The sequence below is a fragment of the Lasioglossum baleicum genome, chromosome 10, assembly GCF_051020765.1.
Source record: "Lasioglossum baleicum chromosome 10, iyLasBale1, whole genome shotgun sequence".
NCBI classification, from domain to species: domain Eukaryota; kingdom Metazoa; phylum Arthropoda; class Insecta; order Hymenoptera; family Halictidae; genus Lasioglossum; species Lasioglossum baleicum.
Genome location: NC_134938.1, coordinates 16,424,619 through 16,444,901, shown reverse-complemented (window position 1 = coordinate 16,444,901; position 20,283 = coordinate 16,424,619). Strand labels below are relative to the sequence as shown.

At 33.9% G+C, this 20,283-nt stretch overlaps 3 protein-coding genes across 6 annotated transcripts; 1 reads left to right on the top strand and 2 right to left on the bottom strand.

The window, feature by feature from the left end:
- Positions 1 to 5,999: 5,999 nt before the first annotated feature.
- On the bottom strand, positions 6,000 to 9,626 carry LOC143212978 (ciliary microtubule associated protein 1A). 2 transcript variants are annotated; one of them, XM_076432357.1, is made up of 4 exons: positions 9,084 to 9,626; positions 7,817 to 8,029; positions 7,537 to 7,741; positions 6,000 to 6,494 (listed from the first exon to the last, which is right to left on the bottom strand). In XM_076432357.1, the coding sequence occupies exons 1-4, from the start codon at positions 9,130 to 9,132 to the stop codon at positions 6,242 to 6,244; spliced, it is 720 nt and encodes a 239-aa protein (XP_076288472.1). In that variant the 5' UTR covers positions 9,133 to 9,626; the 3' UTR covers positions 6,000 to 6,241. The 2 variants fall into 2 exon arrangements, with proteins under 2 accessions (XP_076288472.1, XP_076288473.1); XM_076432358.1 differs by having other exon boundaries at positions 6,007 to 6,494; positions 9,290 to 9,626.
- Positions 9,627 to 11,552: 1,926 nt separating this feature from the next.
- Sgsh (N-sulfoglucosamine sulfohydrolase) lies at positions 11,553 to 17,000 on the bottom strand. Of its 2 annotated transcripts, XM_076432349.1 has the most exons (10): positions 16,864 to 17,000; positions 16,241 to 16,370; positions 16,023 to 16,159; positions 15,606 to 15,756; positions 15,304 to 15,542; positions 14,358 to 14,477; positions 13,455 to 13,661; positions 13,204 to 13,373; positions 12,467 to 12,613; positions 11,553 to 12,357 (listed from the first exon to the last, which is right to left on the bottom strand). In XM_076432349.1, the coding sequence occupies exons 1-10, from the start codon at positions 16,976 to 16,978 to the stop codon at positions 12,217 to 12,219; spliced, it is 1,557 nt and encodes a 518-aa protein (XP_076288464.1). In that variant the 5' UTR covers positions 16,979 to 17,000; the 3' UTR covers positions 11,553 to 12,216. The 2 variants fall into 2 exon arrangements, with proteins under 2 accessions (XP_076288464.1, XP_076288463.1); XM_076432348.1 differs by having other exon boundaries at positions 13,204 to 13,661.
- Positions 17,001 to 17,011: 11 nt separating this feature from the next.
- On the top strand, positions 17,012 to 20,099 carry Pmm2 (phosphomannomutase). 2 transcript variants are annotated; one of them, XM_076432355.1, is made up of 5 exons: positions 17,012 to 17,069; positions 17,833 to 17,921; positions 18,331 to 18,525; positions 18,653 to 18,920; positions 19,455 to 20,099. In XM_076432355.1, the coding sequence occupies exons 2-5, from the start codon at positions 17,862 to 17,864 to the stop codon at positions 19,718 to 19,720; spliced, it is 789 nt and encodes a 262-aa protein (XP_076288470.1). In that variant the 5' UTR covers positions 17,012 to 17,069; positions 17,833 to 17,861; the 3' UTR covers positions 19,721 to 20,099. The 2 variants fall into 2 exon arrangements, with proteins under 2 accessions (XP_076288470.1, XP_076288471.1); XM_076432356.1 differs by lacking the exon at positions 17,012 to 17,069 and adding an exon at positions 17,663 to 17,735.
- Positions 20,100 to 20,283: the final 184 nt, after the last annotated feature.

Genomic DNA, 20,283 nt, shown 5'->3' with positions numbered 1-20,283 from the left:
GTCAGTCAGAGCAGAACTATCAGCCTGAGCAGACTATGCTTGCAGACTATTGTTGGAATTTAATGCAAGAAGCGGAAACATCTCACAAACGTCAGTCAAAAAGAACGAAATTTTAGGTATGTTTTCTATCTTGTAAATTCCTATTTTTACTATAAAATAATAAATAAAGAATAAATATATTAATAGAATGGGAATATAGAGTAAAAAATAATAAATAACAATAATAAATATAACATTTAAATAAGCTGACATAATTGCGCGCTTAAAGCGACTGCATCGCCGTATCCCGTCGAACGACTGCGCTAGTGGAAGAGCACCACTGACGGCAACTCATGTCGGGCGAAGATATTTTGCTTTCTGGTTCGAAAAAACGTCGACCATGCAAACTTCACAGGGGGGTTTCTCAAGATAAAAGTCTGCTCTTTCGCGTGGTATAGTTCAATTTTTCGCTGGACCCTTATTTTTTGAGATAAATTCGAAAATATCCGCAAAATTTGGTGCAAAAGTGGTGCATCTCCGTCTTTAATCATTGTTTAAACATGTTTAAACAATCATAATGTATTAATATTGGATATCACTGTATTCGGGAAAGTCTACAGAATCTTTTGCTATAAAGAACGATTCAATATCTTTTATAATAACATCGCAATATTTGTTTAAAGTTGAAAAATATGTCTTTTTTTTAAACTCCATTTTCTCAAAAACTGGACGTATAGGAAAAAAATTAAAACCAGATTCGGAATCAGCGCGGCAAACTCTACAAGAATCGCATAGTGGGAATCGAAATACTTTTAAAAAGTTGAAATTTGTTGGACAGTGAATTATCAGTGCGGCGCACAGTGGGCAATTTGGTCGAAACTCGATTCAAAATCAGAGAACTCGATAGAAATGAGATACAACGATGAATTTGTTTTTAATTGAAACTCAAACTCTGCAGAATATGGAAGAAATAGGGAGATTATGGTACGAACGTTTGTTAACCTTGAAAAAATTCGTTCCTTCAAGCCAGTGGATTATCGATTCATTTCACCGAGAAAATGATTTCATTAGTTTTGTCCACAAAAATCGATTGTTTGCAAATTCCTGAGGTCGTAGACAAATTTTGTGACCAGATTTGAAATCAGCGTGAACAAATCTACGGTAAATTATGTATAGCATGTGAAAAAAAAATTTTGTCCGCGTGTGGTATTGGAAAAACCACAGGTTTCTTGCAATTGTGCGAGTTCAACCAATTTTTTCAAGGTTACAAAACGTTCGCACCATAATCTCCCTATTTCTCCCATATTCTGCAAAGTTTCAGCTTCAGTTTTAAAAAAAATTCATCGTTGTATCTCATTGATTGAACGATAGAAAGAAATTATTTTAAAAGTACTCGTTTCGAAATTTCATCGACGCCGGTTGTTCGCCGGTTGTCGTAAAACTGTTTGATTTTTCTGAAATATCTCTATTAGCTTATAATAATAGCAAGTTAGCTCGTTGAGAAACATTTTAGAAAAAGATAAAAAGATTTTTGCTGCGATTTTGGCTTAGGTTGCCGATCATTGTACCGTTTAAGGTCCTTGCAGACTATGGGTCTTTGCCCACTAGACGCCTCCTCTGCCTACCTGCACCATCGCTCCGTCCGCAAATTGACGCTGCGCTGGTAGTTTTTCCGCCTACTAGACGACTCCAGCACCGCGCCAGCACCGCGCCAGAACAGTGGCGCTCACCACTAGCGCGGTCGTTCGCCGCGCCGTAACCCGTCGAACGAGCTAATCCAGACCGTTCTAGTGGTGAACACCACTGCGCGGCGGCAACTCGTGTCGAGCGGAGATATTTTGCCAAGACACCTCTGTAGGTTCGACGGTAGGGCACCAGTTCACTATACGCAGGTAGACGGTCCGGGTCCGAGTCCGACAATAGTAATAATGTTGGGGCGTACGGTCGAGTTTTTATTGCTTTATGACTCGGTGACATCGTGGACTTTTTCGGAGTTTTCTGGCGATAGTTAATGTATTCTAAAGACGCGCTGAAGTGATTTGGTTATTGCGGATTACCGGGGTTTGGGCGCAGTTACTTTCGAGTGGCGAACATTAGCACTTAGCACTGCCTACACAATCGCTTCTTATTTTACTGTAACGACTACGATTTCATTAGAGGGACGAAAAGAAAATTTTCGAAGCTCGCGCGAGTCCTTTCTTTTGTTTTCCACATCAACGTGCTATTTCGGATATATCCACAAACATGATTTTGACTTGGATCTATTCTGACTCTCGCATAATTAGTAGCCCAATAAAATTTCTGTCCTCGACAATGGTTACTACTACTAATAGCCAAAAATTATTTCCATCATCGATAACGGTTCCTTATGACCAAAAAGAATTGTTGTCATTTATAATGGTTGTTTACCAGTCAAAGATAATGTCTATCATCGATAATGATTATTTGTAACTATTGGGTTGTGTAATAAATTCCCGCGTTTTCCGTATCTTATATTTTACCCGCAATTTTCCATCAACAGAAGGGACATTCTCGAGGAGAATGTTTTGCCGGTTGCTGGATGTGCTGTTCGTACGGTATGCGAGAGACGATCTTAACGATTCGTAAAAACGACTAAAATGAAGATCGCAAACACTAGAATTGGTTCGTCGATTTCGTATATTTGTCAGTCAATGACGATTTTAGTTGTACTAATTTTCAAATTTTAAATACTTATAAAAGAAATTGTATTCACATAACTTAAAATATACTGCCAATTTTGCGATAATTGTTATCCAGACACCATAAACAATAGTTATTTTTAATTTAATAAAAAAAAATCATTTGTAAAAAGTTCATATTATTATATCGCAAGGAAGGCAGTAATCGTTGAATTTCACAGAAATTATTCGGAAAATGCAGTTGTTTTAAAATATTAATTTACATATGTTCTACTTACAAATAATTATTATCGATGATAGACTATCTTTGACTGATAAATATCCATTATAAACGCCAACAATTCTTTGTGGTCATAAGGAACCGTTATCGATGATGGAAATAATTTTTGGCTATTAGTATTAGTAATCGCATTGTCGAGGACAGAAATTTATTTGTGCTACTGATCATGCGAGAGTCAGATTAGGTCAAAGTCAAATTACACTGTCCAACAAATTTCAACTTTTTAAAAGTATTTCGATTCCCACTATGCGATTCTTGTAGAGTTTTCCGTGCTGATTCCGAATCTGGTTTTAATTTTTTTCCTATACGTCCAGTTTTTGAGAAAATGGAGTTTAAAAAAAGAACATATTTTTCAACTTTAAACAAATATTGCGATGTTATTATAAAAGATATTGAATTGTTCTTTACAGAAAAAGATTCTGTAGACTTTCCCGAATACAGTGATATCCAATATTAATACATTACGATTGTTTAAACATGTTTAAACAATGATTAAAGACGGAGATGCACCACTTTTGCACCAATTTTTGCGGATATTTTCGAATTTATCTCAAAAAATAAGGGTCCAGCGAAAAATTGAACTATACCACGCGAAAGAGCAAACTTTTATCTTGAGAAACCCCCCTGTAAAGTTTGCATGGTCGACGTTTTTTTCGAACCAGAAAGCAAAATATCTTCGCCCGACATGAGTTGTCACCAGTGGCGCTCACCACCAGAACCGTCGTTCGCCGCTCCGTATCCCGTCGCTGCGCCGTATCCCGTCCAGAGCGCCACTGGCGGAAACTCATGTTGCGCGAAGATATTTTGCTTTCTGGTTCGAAAAAAACGTCGACCATGCAAACTTCACAGGGGGGTTTCTCAAGATAAAAGTCTGCTCTTTCGCGTGGTATAGTTCAATTTTTCGCTGGACCCTTATTTTTTGAGATAAATTCGAAAATACCCGCAAAAATTGGTGCAAAAGTGGTGCATCTCCGTCTTTAATCATTGTTTAAACATGTTTAAACATGTTTAAACAATCGTAATGTATTAATATTGGATATCATTGTATTCGGGAAAGTCTACAGAATCTTTTGCTGTAAAGAACAATTCAATATCTTTTATAATAACATCGCAATATTTGTTTAAAGTTGAAAAATATGTCTTTTTTTTAAACTCCATTTTCTCAAAAACTGGACGTATAGGAAAAAAATGAAAACCAGATTCGGAATCAGCGCGGCAAACTCTACAAGAATCGCATAGTGGGAATCGAAATACTTTTTGGCTGTTGGACAGTGTTATCATCGATAAGGTCCAAGTCAGATTATCATCGATAATGATTATTTGTAACTAGAACATATGCAAATTAATATTTTTAATGAACTAGTTAGTTTTACTGAACAATCCGCGCTACAGTATGGTGGGTGCACTTTTTCCGGGGCGACGAGTAGGCCCGCTGGGGCTGCGCTATTGCTGCGCCATGGCAGGTATAGTAGGAGCAGTCCCAATGAAATAGACAGAAGAAACCCAAAACGGGGACGGAGCGATGGTGCAGGTAGGCAGAGGAGGCGTCTAGTAGGCAACGACCTTATACCGACACGGCGGCTACCTGCACCGCGCCGCTGTGTATTACAATGGGGATGCGGCGGGTCGTCGGTACGGCCTAGTATCCGCATCCCCATTGAAATACACAGAAGAAACCCAAAACGGCCTAGCGGCGCTGTGCAGGTAGCCGCCGTGTCGGTCTGACTGCAATAGTAATAAAAACACACCTGGAACAGCATTAGTACATGAGTAAGAATGTAGGGACCCAAGTGAAAAATTGGCGTGACAATGAGCTGGTAAAGGCCGCCGTGCACCCCTGTTTCAGGTAGGGGCGAGTCGTGCGCACCGCTATTAATGTCCTTTGTCTATACGGCTGGTCCCGAGATAATACCAGCAGACTGTAAACGACTAAATAACCCCATTTAAACCTCGAGAACAATATTAGTAAGCAGTCTTGGCCAAGGAGCTCGTGTTTACAAAAGAGACGAACCTTGGGCCTGACTGAAATAGTAATAAAAAAACATCTTGGACACCAGTAAAAGTAAACTGAATAAAAATGTAGGGACCCGAGTGTCCCACACTTCAAAAGAATCTGATGGTGCATTGTTGTCAGTCGGGGTCGCGCGCGAAACAGTTAGGATAAACGGTACAATGATTGGCAACCTAAGCCAAAATCGCAGCTAAAATCTTTTTATCTTTTTCTAAAATGTTTCTCAACGAGCTAACTTGCTATTATTATAAGCTAATAGAGATATTTCAGAAAAATCAAACAGTTTTACGACAACCGGCGAACAACCGGCGTCGATGAAATTTCGAAACGAGTACTTTTAAAATAATTTCTTTCTATCGTTCAATCAATGAGATACAACGATGAATTTTTTTTAAATTGAAGCTGAAACTTTGCAGAATATGGGAGAAATAGGGAGATTATGGTGCGAACGTTTTGTAACCTTGAAAAAATTCGTTGACCTCGCACAATTTCAAGAAAACTGTGGTTTTTCCAATACCACACGCGGACAATATTTTTTTTCACATGCTATACATAATTTCCCGTAGATTTGTTCACGCTGATTTCAAATCTGGTCTCAAAATTTGTCTACGACCTCAGGAATTTGCAAACAATAGATTTTTGTGGACAAAACTAATGAAATCATTTTCTCGGTGAAATGAATCGATAATCCGCTGGCTTGAAGGAACGAATTTTTTCAAGGTTAACAAACGTTCGTACTATAATCTCCCTATTTCTCCCATATTCTGCAGAGTTTCAGTTTCAATTAAAAAATATTTCATCGTTGTATCTCATTTCTACCGAAAGTTCTCTGATTTTGAATCGAGTTTCGACCAAATTGCCCACTGTGCGCCGCACTTCTTTGCTATTCCGAGCAAAAGTGCAATGTTTAAAATTTATAAATAATTACTAACGAAATCAAACATTATCAAAAGATACATATTTTAAACAACCTTTGGAAAGGATATTTTACAATCATAAAGATGCTTCATTTTCAATGAAGAAAATCAGGGATATTCGAGTAGTACATGCTGGATACTGTTGGTCACGTTTATGTACATAGAATGGAGACAAATAGTTTCTAAACATTTGGTCAATACAGTTTACAAATTTATATTCTGTATATATATAAAATAGGACATACAAATTTTTAAGTATATATTACAAACACTTCACAAAACTTACATATACATATAAAATCACTCTAAAAACACATGAAATAATGTTTCAATACATATAATACATTTTTCTAATTTTCCAATTATCCTTTTTTTTGGAGTTTTTATACATGCATTAATCTTCGTCCAAACTTGTGATCGGCACTCCAGCACATTCACTGTGTCTGATACCAAAGGAATACATGGGGGCTTGTTTCCTAAATAGTGGGTAATACTGTGGTCCTGGGCTCAAACTCATTTCAGTAAATTCAGTTCTCGGCTTCAAACTAAAAGCTGGTGATCTCCGTTTCACAATGTCTACTCCTGTTGTTCCATACGCTGCTGGACCAGGACTAACATAGTCATATCTGCCTTTATGGAAGCTACCCCTGTGATAAGAAAATGTAATTGAAATTTATTACAACAACGAACACAGTTGAAAATAAAAAAAGTTAACATCGCATCGGTATCTTAAACGAAACATTAAGTTTTGAATTTTTGCCGAACGTCGCGGTCGCTGTATCTCTCTTTCTTTTTCACTCGCTATCCTACTCTATATCCTAAAGCAGGCCTGGCCAATCAAAATGGCTCCACGGGCCACTTTTATAACGTGTAACGTTACTGTGGGCCGCACTTTAGGTATACATGCTTTTAAAAAATGTAATACAATTCAAAATGAATAAAACTTTATTGTTATACCATGATTCAATATAATTAACTCTCGAGTTTTAATTAATGAGATATTTGTTTATCCTTTCTTTCACTTAATTTTTGTAAATCTATATTTATGTTCGACGTTGCACATCTTATGTTAGCTGATTTTCTAAATTGGCATCAGTTAATGAAGTAATGAACTCTGTAAATTTATATAAAAAGCACTTACAACTCGTTGTGCAAAGTATCTTAAGCTGAAATATCTCTCGGTAATATAAGTATTGTAAAAATTAAATTTTTATGTGGACGCAAAAATTTGTTTCATTTCTTTGTTGCACTGTAACTCAATTATATCAAAGATATCAAATATACACTTCATTTATTTAATATTTTTGTATACATACAACGAAAAACAAAAGTTATAATAGAAATATAAAATCGCCCGGCGGGCCGCACAATTTGACGTGGCGGGCCGCGTGTTGGCCAGGTCTGTCCTAAAGTTACTCCATACCGTCAATTAAACCACTAAATACATACAGTTGAAATTATATCGTTTTTAGTGTGATTTTAATCAGAGAAATGCCAGAAATAAATTGGTGAAAGTCCCGTAAATAAAATAATGAGAAATAAAGAAGTTTTGTAATTGAATTAGTAGTATAGTTCACACCGCGATATACCCGACCCGGTATCGGATTACGTGGCTCGAGCTTCTTGGCTGAGAACGGTCACCTCCGTCGCGCTTATTGTTAGATTGGGACTTTGTATATGTTCACTCACATAGTAAAGGCACCGCGTGCCGTTTTATCAGGAATTTTTGGACCGATACACGTTGGTAAAATGTATGCATTTGGACCAGGCCCTATACCACTAACTTTCGTTTCACCCCGGGCTTTAATACTATAACCTGGAGGTCTAATGCTGTGATTCATTGGTGGACATAATTCTGGATGGTGAGCTCCTGGTCCTGGTCCTGAATCTCTTACTGAAAATAATTGTGTGGGATAGGCAGACATTATTTACTCGATCGGAAGTCTCGAATTATTAACAGCATATTTACCTCTAAACACTTCTCTACCGGCTATTGTATACGCAGGTGAATTATCCAATCCATAATTTGTTAGTTTCGCAACATTATACCGTGGTCCAGGACCTACACTTGGTACAACTAATTGTGTACGGTATCGCATACTGTATGCCGGACCTCTATTACGGGATAAGCAATGGCCATCATATCCGACTAAAGTCCGTAACTCGTACACTGGACCAGGACCTACAACACATGATTAGAAAAATTCAAAATATCGATTACATTAAACAGAGTTTTATTGGCTTGAGTAAGTTTAAATAAGCAATAATACTACTTAAATTATTGATGTAACTAAATATACAATGTGCGTGTGTGTATATATACTATACATGTATATTATATATGTATACAGGGTGTACCAGATAAAGTGTTACAAGCTGTTTTCTCAGAATCTAATGAAGATATTAGATTGATATCTTTTTAAATTAAATAGTTAAGGAGAGCTAATATTTGAGTATGTATTACATTTTTTGGGGGAGAAAGGAGGCCCTAAACATTTTTTCAAATGGAAAGTATTCTTGATTTTTTGTTACTGTGATACCTCTCGTTGCATAGAGTACATTAATTACTAACATCCCAGTCAGCCAGGCCGGCCTCATAGCTTCGATAAAGTTGATTTTCGAGGTTGAAAAAATTATTTTCCAATAGCCCAATCCTTTCCGAATAAAACAAAAAAAATGTAGCTCAATCGGACAACTAGTTCCTGAGATAAAAATTCGTAAGTGAGGCACGTCTTGGCCGAAACGGGCAAAAATTGAAAACTTTGAAGGCCTGCCATTTCTAAAAAAATTCGAAACCGGCAAAAATGATGACTTAAACCCCCCCTAATTTCACATGGACTACAGCATATTTCATTTAGAACAAAATCGACGATGGTGCCTGCAAAAACTGATCGATTTGGCATGGAATAACCCTATGGTAAAAACAATAATATGTATATGTTCCTATTTTTAAAACCCAAGGTGACCTCGATTCCGCCATGAAAACGAACTGTTTTCGAAATTTTTTTACTGATATCTATTGTGTACTCCGTACTCTGCAACTCGAGTTGTAAACTTTTGTTTGTCGGATGGCTGCAAGTGGGTGAAAAATTGTGTTTTGTGTGTTGCGTCGTGTTACAGAGGGAACACCCTGTGTATAATTAAATAATGGTAACGGAACCTAGTAAATACCTACAATGATAAATACAAAGATGGTTATAGTTACCACCTAAATTGAATAGTTACGTGATATTTACCTTTTACCATACAGCTTAAGAGCTTTGCTTTATTTTCTTTATTATCCATTTTTGTACTATGAAATAATTTGTTAAGACATGCACAATATTACACAATACAAAACATTATCAATTTCGTGAACAGAAAATGACAAATACTTTACTACAGACAATATTCAGACTACATGCAATATTGAACGTTATATTCAGAGCGAACTATTCAGGACCTTGAAGTTCCTCAAGTAGAGCATTAGTTTGTTTGGAATTTGGACTCGTTTTTCAAGGATTGCAAGGGTCCGGGATGTGCCTTATCATTTCTTAATAATGCAAAGATAGGCTTTTTCAGTAGTCAAAGGCTGCGTCCGCCCTCAGAAGTCCTATTTTTACGTTTACGAAGCATAATTTGTAATGTTTGGCAATATGTATAGCTGTCGCAGCTTTATGAAAATAGTTGTATGCTTCTGAGTAACACAAATTGCGCTGCCAAATAATGCAAATTACGCCTCGTAAAACGTAAAAATAGGACTTTTCAGGGCGATCGCGGTCTCGATTGATCTTTTAAGGTCTTTGCCCACTAGACGCCTCCTCTGCCTACCTGCGCCATCGCTCCGTCCCCGTTTTGGGTTTCTTCTGTGTATTTCAATGGGATTGCGCCTGCTATACCTGCAATGGCGCCATATACCTGCAGGCGCAGGTATAGTAGGCGCAGTCCCATTGAAATACACAGAAGAAACCCAAAACGGGGACGGAGCGATGGCGCAGGTAGGCAGAGGAGGCGTCTAGTGGGCAAAGACCCTAATAAGGGTTATTTAGCGTTTCTGACTACCAAAACACCCCAATACATATCGATAATAACAATAAAGTGGGTTCTGTTTCCTGCTAAAGATGATGTAGGTTCTGTTCCATGCTAAAGATGATGTAGATGCTGTAAACAAAAGCGGCACGGGCAAACCCCGTGCGTGAGCACTCTCATTTCCTCTCTGGTAACAGAAAGAACAAATTCATGAATTACAATTGACAAACAGTATGAATAATAATTTAATCACTCAAATGCAAAATCACCTAAATTGACCATCTTTTTATGATAGGCGAACAAAGTTTTTCTCGATTTTTTTTCTAGAAGAATCTCTGATCGCCACAAAACGATACAGTAGCGGCATCTATTAAAGATAGCATTCACTTTGATTCTTCGACCTAACCTAATGGACATTTTAAACGTACAAAACTAATTCTTTTAGCCGGGAGATAATTATTCGACGAGGGTAGTCGTGTAACGCTGTGATTCGTGAAACTAACAATACATTAGGTTCCTAACATTTTCTATTTACACATGTAAATGTACAATATTTTTTGATAGACTTTTTACGACCGATTTTTCGGTAAACGGAGTTTTCCAGCTGTATAAACATAACCTCCATGCGAGTGATGCTCGTTTTACGTAGTTTTCAGAATACGAATTTACTTGTACTACTCGGTGGTCTTCTACTTTGCCTTGTCTTTATGATACAAGTGAAACAAATATACAATAACAATCAAAAGTACAACAGATACGTAGGATACAAAGAATATGTAAGCCACCATCTATTTAGCAAAAACTGTATTTATTTACTTATAAAGTTAGTTTCGTGTTCATACTCGTTGATGAAATATTAATCAATACACGTGTAACTTCAGATGAATGAAATCTCGACAGAGTTGAAAGCGGTTGAAAAGTCTGCAAATAAATCCTCGACTTACATTCATCAACTAAACGAGATTCTTTCGAAACACCGGGATACGAAAAACATTTCTATACCGCGTATAGTTCTTCCACTATAAAGTGCTCTGGTAAGTCCATTTAATTGTCAAACAAAATGGTTCAATTTTACTTAAATGTTTCTATTTTCAAACGCCTCGACTGTCGTGCATGAAAATTCTTTATAGAGAAACATAGAACATATAGAGTTTCGAAAAGTATTTGTATACTTGGCTGTTTCTTTTTAATAACAATCCAAATTAAAAGAACGTGGCTTCAATTTAGATTTTCCATTGTATTAAAAATAATAATGATCTTTTGATAAAAGCATACTGTTTAGCATACTCTTCGTTTGTATTTATATTAATTACTATACAAACGAAATAAGAGAAGAGATAAATCTTGACACTTAGTTTTTCTGTTGATAACAATCCAAATTATAAAAGAATGTGGCTATAATTTAGATTTTTTAATAGAATAATAAAGATCTTCTGATAAAAGAGATTTTAGCGTACTCTCTTCGTTTGTTTAGTAATTATTAAACTGCGGATATTTATGCAATTTTCAATTTTTATAGACAAATTTTAAGAAAGTACGATAGAATAGAATCTTATTTCCAGTGGTAGTAGCCTTTGCAGATTTGAAATAAATACAAATTCTACTAAATTCTGTCGAATTTTATATTCTACTCTTTTTTTTAAAATTTTCAGAAGTCATAAATGCAAAGAGATCCGTGCCGTAGTAATTATACAATTAGGAAAACCATATCCTTACCTAGTGTATTTACCCGTATACATATTATGTTTTGACAATAAATTATTATTTCCGAGTATCAAAATCATACATAAATGCTTCAATTCTAATAATCGGTTACCAAAATAAATTCTGACATACCCACAAATTCTTTTTCTGTAATTACACAAAAAGTTTCCATAACAATAAAAAAACGTTATAAGAAACGTTTAGAATGTAATCGAGAAGCGTTTGAGCATCTTCTTCAATAAAGACATTTTTTGAAAATATCTCGAGATCTAATAATTTTTTGCCATGGTACCCTAATCATTTTTTACGTAGAATGAACAGAAGAATCGATCTGTGTAAAAAAGAATATGCATTCCTATTTAAACAAATGATGCAATTGTTAATTGCACATGCACTGCTGCATCTAAAAAACATTTAAAGGCCTACAGATGTAGTGCTGTTCGAACCATTTATCTTTCTCCTTTGGCATTTTTTCGTAAATGCAATAATAACAGACTTGAAACAATTGCGTGGACCACCCTCTATATAGAAAGTTCCATGAAACTGATATGAATATTGGAAAATGTTTGTATCGCAAATTGTATACATATAAAAATGATATGTATTTAACTTCATTATTTTCAACAAGTTAAATTTGTTTATAATCTCTGGCCACTTCTAGAGAGAATTTTCAAGTGACATACACTGAGGGTTTTTATCTTCGTCTTGAATTAAAACTCCGCTTGGTGCGCAAAGCCATGGATCTTTTGTTACTTTTTGCCATTTGAATAATCTGTCTTGTAGATGTGTCAATGTGTTCTGAAATATGTATATTTAAGTTTTGTAATCGTTACTTTTACTATTTTTAAACTTTTTAATCTTATTTCAATTTAATGGATAAAAATAACAAGACTCCGCTTACACTTACCTTGATAGATTGTTTAGAAACAATATTATTTCGTTCCTCTGGATCATACTTAAGGTCGTACAGCTCCCATTCTGGTCTTTCGTAATAACTCTTCAAAGTTTTGTACCACTTAAGCGGTTGATTGCCTCTAGTTCTATTTAGAAGATCCTTTCAAAATAAAACAAATAGAAATACAATTTATGGACACAGTGTTCCTATAGCTTCTGACACGCTGTGCAAATACAGTAGAACCTCTATAAGACGAAAATTTTGTTCATTACCTTCCACTGCATTTTAAAAACCTCTATAAATCAGGAGTAAATGTTTTACAAAGTTTCATAGAAAGATGCTACAATATCGAAGAAAATGTATTCTCTACTTTAGTTATCGTTGAAAATACCATTGTTCAACAATCTGTTCAATTCATTGACACGGAGTGAAATCACAGATGTTTTTAATATGTAATAGTAACGTGTAAGAGCCTAGTAGATTATATTTACTATATGCATATGATAATTAACTCGTCTCCAAAACATAGAACCTTTCTTTCTTTAAAACTATATATTACAATCAGCAGATTACTAACACTCGTACAAAACCCCCTGTAAGTTGAAACCTCTGTAACTTGATGATTTTAGTTCTTCCCTTCTGAGATTCGAGTTATCAAGGTTCGACTGTATTACTCTTCGTTTTAATTGAAAATATGGAATATCTGTTTAGCATTCATAATTTCATTTTCTTTCCTTTTTTCAGATTACCTGAAAGCTCGGTGATACAAAGAGATCCTGGTCAACAGGAAATGGCATTTTGTAATTAATATTATGTATTAGCTTGTATCTCTTAGTTCTGATAGCTCGCATGGGGTAATACATAGTAATCTCATGATGTGTTTGACTAGCAAAAACAGCAGTGTCGTTTTCAACCGGCTCTACATGTACAAATACACAATAAAGAAATGTTAGGAATACCCGAACGACAAAGATGGAACGATCTATCATTTTCGAATTACCTTGATCGAGAAGCGGAAGGAGTGATTTTCCCGTTAATTCTAGAGAGGAATTTCCGTTTGTGTCAGTTGAAGATTGATTCGCATAGGGTATGTTAAACCAATCTAATAACGTTGGTACAATATCCAATAACGATGTTAAACTGTACGTTACAACATTTTTTCTGTGTTCAGGGATTGGTGATCTAATCATCATAGGTTCTGCCAAACCTGAAAGTTCATTATCTGTATTGTATAACAACTATTTTCAAATCTACCGAAACTTCTTTTCTTCTCCAATATGTACAATGTGTGCTGTTACAAACTGTTTATCCTGACATAATGGCGGTTATCAGCTTAATTCTTTTTTTAGACTAAATGTAGCGAGGAGATTAATATTTTGGCATATTCAGAAATTGTCTAACAATGGCTGCCAGGGGGAAAAAGAAACTCCGTTTCTCTTTTTTTAGTAGAATAGCATTAATTCAAACTATGGACAATAACTAGACAGTGGATCTTTATGCAAAATAAACATTTTCTATCTGCATCGTTAACAAAGCGGAGTGAATTAAAAGTTATTTTCTTTCAAAATATGTTTAATAGGTTGAAAACAATATAATGTAACAATAGTTTCAAATTCTTCTAATGCTTCTACTATTTAATCAATTTACATCTACTAATAATAACAGAAAACACTTTGAGTAAAAGTTATTCGGTTTGACAAGAGCTATGCGAACAGAAAAAAATGAATATGACATTGCATAAAACGAAGTTGAAGGGTCCAGGTTTAAGATAAACTTTTGCACACCAAATAATCAGCTCTTCCGTCCCATTTAATTAAGAAGAAAATTAAGTCGATAACTACCACAGCTTCGGAGAAAAGAGTTTATGATATTCATACCTTGTACGAAGTATGTTTGATAATACCTGGATCGTGTAGATTTGTTCGACCATTTGGAAATGGTATACCATTGTCCGATGTGTACATAACTAATGTATTATTTTTGAAACCAGCATCTTCGAGTTCCTTTAGAACTAAACCCACACCTTGAAGATTTCAAATCTTTTAAAGTAATATCTATAACAGGGCTTGAAGGAAACTGTTAAAATTTGCAATTGGTTCTGGTATAACAGTTATTTTTTCACTTTTAACTTTTCTGTTCTAAGAAAACAGTTGTGTAAATCCACTGAAACTTTTACTCCATATATGTATGTATGTATAAATAGAAAATTTTTACTTTTTCTGGGAAATGGGAAAAAGTTCCAGTTGGACAGTAACAGTTATTCTGCTTTGAAAAAGTTGTGTAAGTACTTTGTGAATATAATGGGACAAAAAGCAAACATATCTTTACGATGCTAAATTCGAAAACTAAATGCTGAACACTGAACGTATACTATGTAAATACATAAGTTTACGTAAGAGCACGTAACAGTAGAATAAAATAATTACATGAAAATCACGACTTGCTTACTCATCTATGTATATTTAACTCGTTTTCAATTCCTTGAATAATGCCAAGTATGTTAAGTAAGTGAAAAATAGTTTAAACTTTTATACTTTACTTTAAAACACACACATCTGTTAGGAAATAAATATTTCTTTGAAACTTTTATTAATCAAGTATAAAATAATTGTTGAAATTGAACTTTTATAACAGAATCAAAGTGTTACAAATGTACAAAGTTAACTTAAAACAGAAAAGAAATCATTTAAAAGTTTACAGTTTCATTCAAGCCCTGATCTATATACTTTATACTGTTGATAAATGATGATAAAAGTTATTCACACAATGTTATTAATAAATATTGATGAAATGAAATTACATTTGCCTTAAATTAATATAGTTTATGAAATGTTATTTTCTATTCATACCTTGATCTAAACGAGTTATCGTTGTATACTGAGCAGCGATATCTCGCCTCGCAGCTTCTGTATTTTGAACAAAGTAAGGAACTTTCACTTGATCCCATTGGTAATATATCGGGTTCCAATCAGGAATACTACCCATACCGACATCGCCGTTTCCAAATTTTTCACAGAAATTTCCATATTCTGGGTGAGTATGGCCGCATCGATGAGGATCGTGAAATGCAACATATAGAAAGAAAGGCCTAAAAATTGAAAAATATTTATAGTATTTCTCTAAAAAAGAAACTCATAGTTTGATTGCATACTGTGTTTTATTATAAGACAGAAACTCCCGGACTAAAAGCTTGATTTTGGTGATATTACGGCCAACTTGAAGGATCGAATTGTTTTCTTCCGTTTGCGAAAAATCAAACGGGTATACGTTCTCTGGACCAACATGCTTCTTACCAATAATACCTAAAAAAATATGTTAAATACAATTTAGAAGTTTTCAGATTTGTTATTAATAAGTACTCTAATTATATCTTTTTTTGGTTTCTTCGGGCGGAAGAAAGTCTAAATTAAAAACGATCTGTTTATAGTATAATTGTTGGAATAATAACAACATTTATCATCATTAGACTGCGGATCTTTATGCATTTATGACTTATAAAAATTTAAAACTACATATAATATTATCCCATAAAATTAGTTCAACTACTATTTATTTTAAATATATATACCTGTTCGTATGCTACTTCTTTTTAATAATTTTGGCAAACTTTGAACATCATCAAACGAATTAAAATGATGAATTCCATGATGAAGACCATACATTCCATTTTGATGACTCGGTAAACCAGTTAGCAGAGATGACCGACTGAAATTTAAAAATAATTTATATGTACTAAAACGATGAGGTATCACTGCAAAACCTAAGAGAAAACAAAAGAAATTATACCTAGGAGAACAGCTGCTAACCGATGTGTACGCATTGTTAAACAATAAGCTTTCCTTTGCCAACTGATCCAAATGAGGCGTTTGGCTAATTTTATTTAAGTAGGAGCGCATTTCAAATCCTCCGTCATCGGCTACATTCGAATTGGAGTTACATGTAAATTAAAAATTGATATTTATTTATGTCACAAGTAGACTGCTGATGTTTATGCAATTCTCAATTTTTTTAGATAAATTTTAAGAAACTGGAACCAAATAAAATATTATTTTCATTGGTAGTACATAGTCCCAAAGGGATCTGAAATATATCAAAATTTCACTAAATTCTGTCAAAGGATATGTTCTAGCATTTTTTTTTTTAATTTTCAGAAGCCATAAATGCATAAAGATCCGCAGTCTAGTAGTAAGTCTTACATGTATTTATAAATATATACGATTTCATTGATATAAAAAAAGTAAACATTGTAAATACAGAATTTTTATACCAAAAAATATTTATATAAAAGGTAATTCAGTATACATAAATACATTATATTTATTGCAAGAATAAATATAAACAAATATACTGTAAATAGAAAGATAATCTCTCGAATTATTATTCGAGACGAGAAAAAAATAAATTATTACCCAAAAGTAATACAGCATTTTTATGGGTAGCAACGTTTGCGTTTAATTTGCGCAAATCAAATAAGATAAGAAAGATAAGACGATATAATTTATTTGGCGAAATTCTCTCCAGCATTGTTGATCGAACAGATAGGACAAATAACGAAACGACAGACCACACAGTACGTCAAACCGGCCACGTATCGACCAGTATCGACTTCAGTATCGTCTGTATCTTCTTTTTTTAAATCACTTTTTACAGTACTGAACTAATTGAAAAATTGACGAAAACAGAAGAAATTTGTGTCGATTCGAACATTATTGAATGAAACATTCAATATGGTTCCACTATTTAATGTTTTTTTTTTTACATTAGTTCTTTTTTAGTATAGGTTATATTCCATTCGCCGGATTGTTGATTTTATTTGAAAATTGATCTTTTTAAACGTTTTACATTTTAAAGATGTTCAGTTACTGATGCATTGTCTGTTCCTTTTGTTCGTCAATTTGAACATTTTCATTTTTTTTATAAAATCGAAATTGTGGGCTCAGTGAAGAAGGAGTATTTACATGTCACACCTAAATATTCATATTTATTTACTTAAATGTTTTTATGTTCTGTTTTATTAAAATTTCTTAGAATACTCTATATTTTCGGAGATTATTTTATGTGCTCGATTTTTATCGAGTCCTTTGATTTCGGAAGACGTTTCAAATCTGTCAGAAAGAATGGGGGAATGGGGACGTTATATATGGAGGGGGAATGTTAATATATATATATAATGATTGGAATGGGAATTGGGGAATGTCCTGCACGTGACTTTACAGTACAGTATATTATTCTGTCACTTTGTATCATCCTTTTTTTAACAATTAAATTGATAAAACAAAAGGTTTCTCAGTTAATCTATACGTACATTACATTCTCAATGTTTTTAATATACAGGTATACCGAAGATTATAAGACTAAAGTGAAAATTTGTGTTTCAGAGTAAATTGTCGGAGAAAATTACTCCAGTATGTCCAAGAAGATAATATGTTTATTTGACGTCGACGGCACGCTTACCGATCCTAGACAGGTATTTTTCATTCGTACGAGATGTATAGAAAGTTCGCCAATTTAAAACGATTGAACGTAATCGTTTCTAAACGATAGACAGTGGATTTTATGCGTTTATGACTAAAATGAATAGGTGCAATTTGAAATAGTAAACATATTAGAAGAATTTAAAAATACTATTATATTATTTTCAACTGTTACGAGCCAGGGCCACGAGTGGCCGGCGAAGAGTGTACCATTCAATTTATCTATTATTTTGTGTTTTTATTTGCTACAATATAATACAGCGAAATAGCTAAAAAAGTGCAGCAAAATATGTTCAAATTACTCATAAGTGTCGCTATTTATATGATTTAGATGATTTATATGATTAAAATTATTTTTCTGTGATCACATATCTTTTAAATAAACTTAAACTTTCTTAACAGCCAATTAAACGAAACATAGAGAAATTTCTATTGGAAAAAGTGCGCAAGGAATTTGATATAGCTGTTGTCGGAGGATCGGATCTAGTCAAACTAAAGGAGCAGCTGGGCGGCGGAAGTATGTTTGAAAAGTACAAGTATATCTTTGCAGAAAATGGGCTGATTGCTTTTAAGGATGGTAAAAAATTACCGACTGAGGTAAAAAATATATCTCGAAATTACAATTTTCATTGAACTCGCTAAGGGTTAATACTCGACGAGTTTAATTGTAGTATACACGCGCATATTATTTTTTGTTTTTGAATTCCCCAACTTTTTGTTTCAGACAATTCAAAGTATTATAGGCGAAGATGCGTTACAAGATTTGATAAACTTTTGCTTAAAATATATATCCGAATTGCGCCTGCCTTTCAAACGAGGAACTTTTATAGAATTCAGAACTGGAATGTTAAACGTATCGCCAGTTGGCCGCAATTGTACAAAAGAAGAACGTATTCAGTTTTTTGAATACGATGCTGAGAATCAAGTTCGACAGAAATTCATTCAGGCTATTAAGAAAGAATTTCCAGACCTGGCTTTAACATATAGCATTGGTAACTACTATACAAATTTGTATTTATTTTATTGCGTATCACCTTTATCATTAACACATTGTGGATTGTAGAAATTTCAATTGTCTATTACATTCTTCTCTCTCTCTCTCTCTCTCTCTCTCTGCAATACATAAACAATTAACGTCTCAAATTCGCAGTGTGTTAAATAAAATAATTAAACATGTTACATTTGATGCCAAATGTTTTAACTGACAATAAGTAGAGTATCTAAGTTGACTTTAAATAACTTGAAAAAAGTGTCGTTCTTGTTTTAATCTTACACTCTTACACTGAATACCAAATTTCTTCAAACGTACGATATTTTAGCGTTTGATAAAATGTATCATTCACGCAAATAACAATTATTTAACTGAAATTTGTACGGTCTTATTGTTCAAAGAAGTATTAGATTACGTTATAAATCACATTTCTACTTTATGTAGTTAAGTTTTATACATTGGGAAGAAAGACTAATCGATTTGATCCAAGTAAATTATCAAGTATATAAAACACTATTCTACTTTGCATGTGCAGGAGGTCAAATATCCTTCGATGTGTTTCCTGTTGGCTGGGATAAAACGTACTGTCTTAGACACGTTCAGGGCTATAATGAAATCCATTTCTTCGGTGACAAAACAACAGAAGGTGGTAATGATTATGAAATTTATGAGAGTGACCTAACTGTTGGACATCGTGTCGCTTGTCCAGAAGATACAATCAATCAACTTAACGTTCTTATGGCACTCGTTAAAGAAAACAAAGAGAAAGAACAATTCTCTGTTCCCATGCACTGTGCATAATACATATATCGAATATTCATGTTTTACTTAAAACTCATAAGATATATATTTTACGTGATGATACATCATTTTGTTTTTACTGTTGTATCGCTACACATTCTGGTGTGTTGACATTTTAAATCCATTATCGTGAAACAAGAACTTTGTAAATAATTGTACATTTTCAAAGTCAAATGAAAAATCACAAAGGAAAAAGTGTTGTCTTGCCATTAATGCAATAATATTTAGGAGATGTTCAGATGATGCTTTATTAAATGAATGAATATTTTCTTTCGTCTTAAGGTCTGAGAATTGGTCTTAGTTTTAGATACTGTTTACACGTTCTTGTGGTGTTTTATGAATGTTGTAAAAAGAAATATATAGTGCACATATATATAAATCTTTTTATATTTCTATTTTCTTATGAGCTAGATGTGTAAGAGTAATGGTGCAATAGAAAACAGTATTACAAATATAATCATTTTATTTTGATAAAAATGTATATCCCCCCTTCCCCCACAGGCACATATGTAACATTCTGTATAAACTATTCATATAAAATATATATGTGTTTTAACAATAAC

Coding starts and splice junctions, on each gene's coding strand:
- LOC143212978 (XM_076432357.1), bottom strand. CDS start 9,132: ATGGATAATAAAGAAAATAAAGCAAAGCTCTTAAGCTGTATGGTAAAA. Junction 8,030..9,083: donor CTTAAGCTGTATGGTAAAAG/GTAAATATCACG, acceptor CATGTGTTGTAG/GTCCTGGTCCAGTGTACGAG. Junction 6,495..7,536: donor GCACGCGGTGCCTTTACTAT/GTGAGTGAACAT, acceptor TTCTTATCACAG/GGGTAGCTTCCATAAAGGCA.
- Sgsh (XM_076432348.1), bottom strand. CDS start 16,978: ATGCTGGAGAGAATTTCGCCAAATAAATTATATCGTCTTATCTTTCTT. Junction 16,371..16,863: donor AAATGCTGTATTACTTTTGG/GTAATAATTTAT, acceptor ATTCGAATGTAG/CCGATGACGGAGGATTTGAA. Junction 16,160..16,240: donor GTTAGCAGCTGTTCTCCTAG/GTATAATTTCTT, acceptor TTTAAATTTCAG/TCGGTCATCTCTGCTAACTG.
- Pmm2 (XM_076432355.1), top strand. CDS start 17,862: ATGTCCAAGAAGATAATATGTTTATTTGACGTCGACGGCACGCTTACC. Junction 17,922..18,330: donor CGCTTACCGATCCTAGACAG/GTATTTTTCATT, acceptor CTTTCTTAACAG/CCAATTAAACGAAACATAGA. Junction 18,921..19,454: donor GGCTTTAACATATAGCATTG/GTAACTACTATA, acceptor TTGCATGTGCAG/GAGGTCAAATATCCTTCGAT.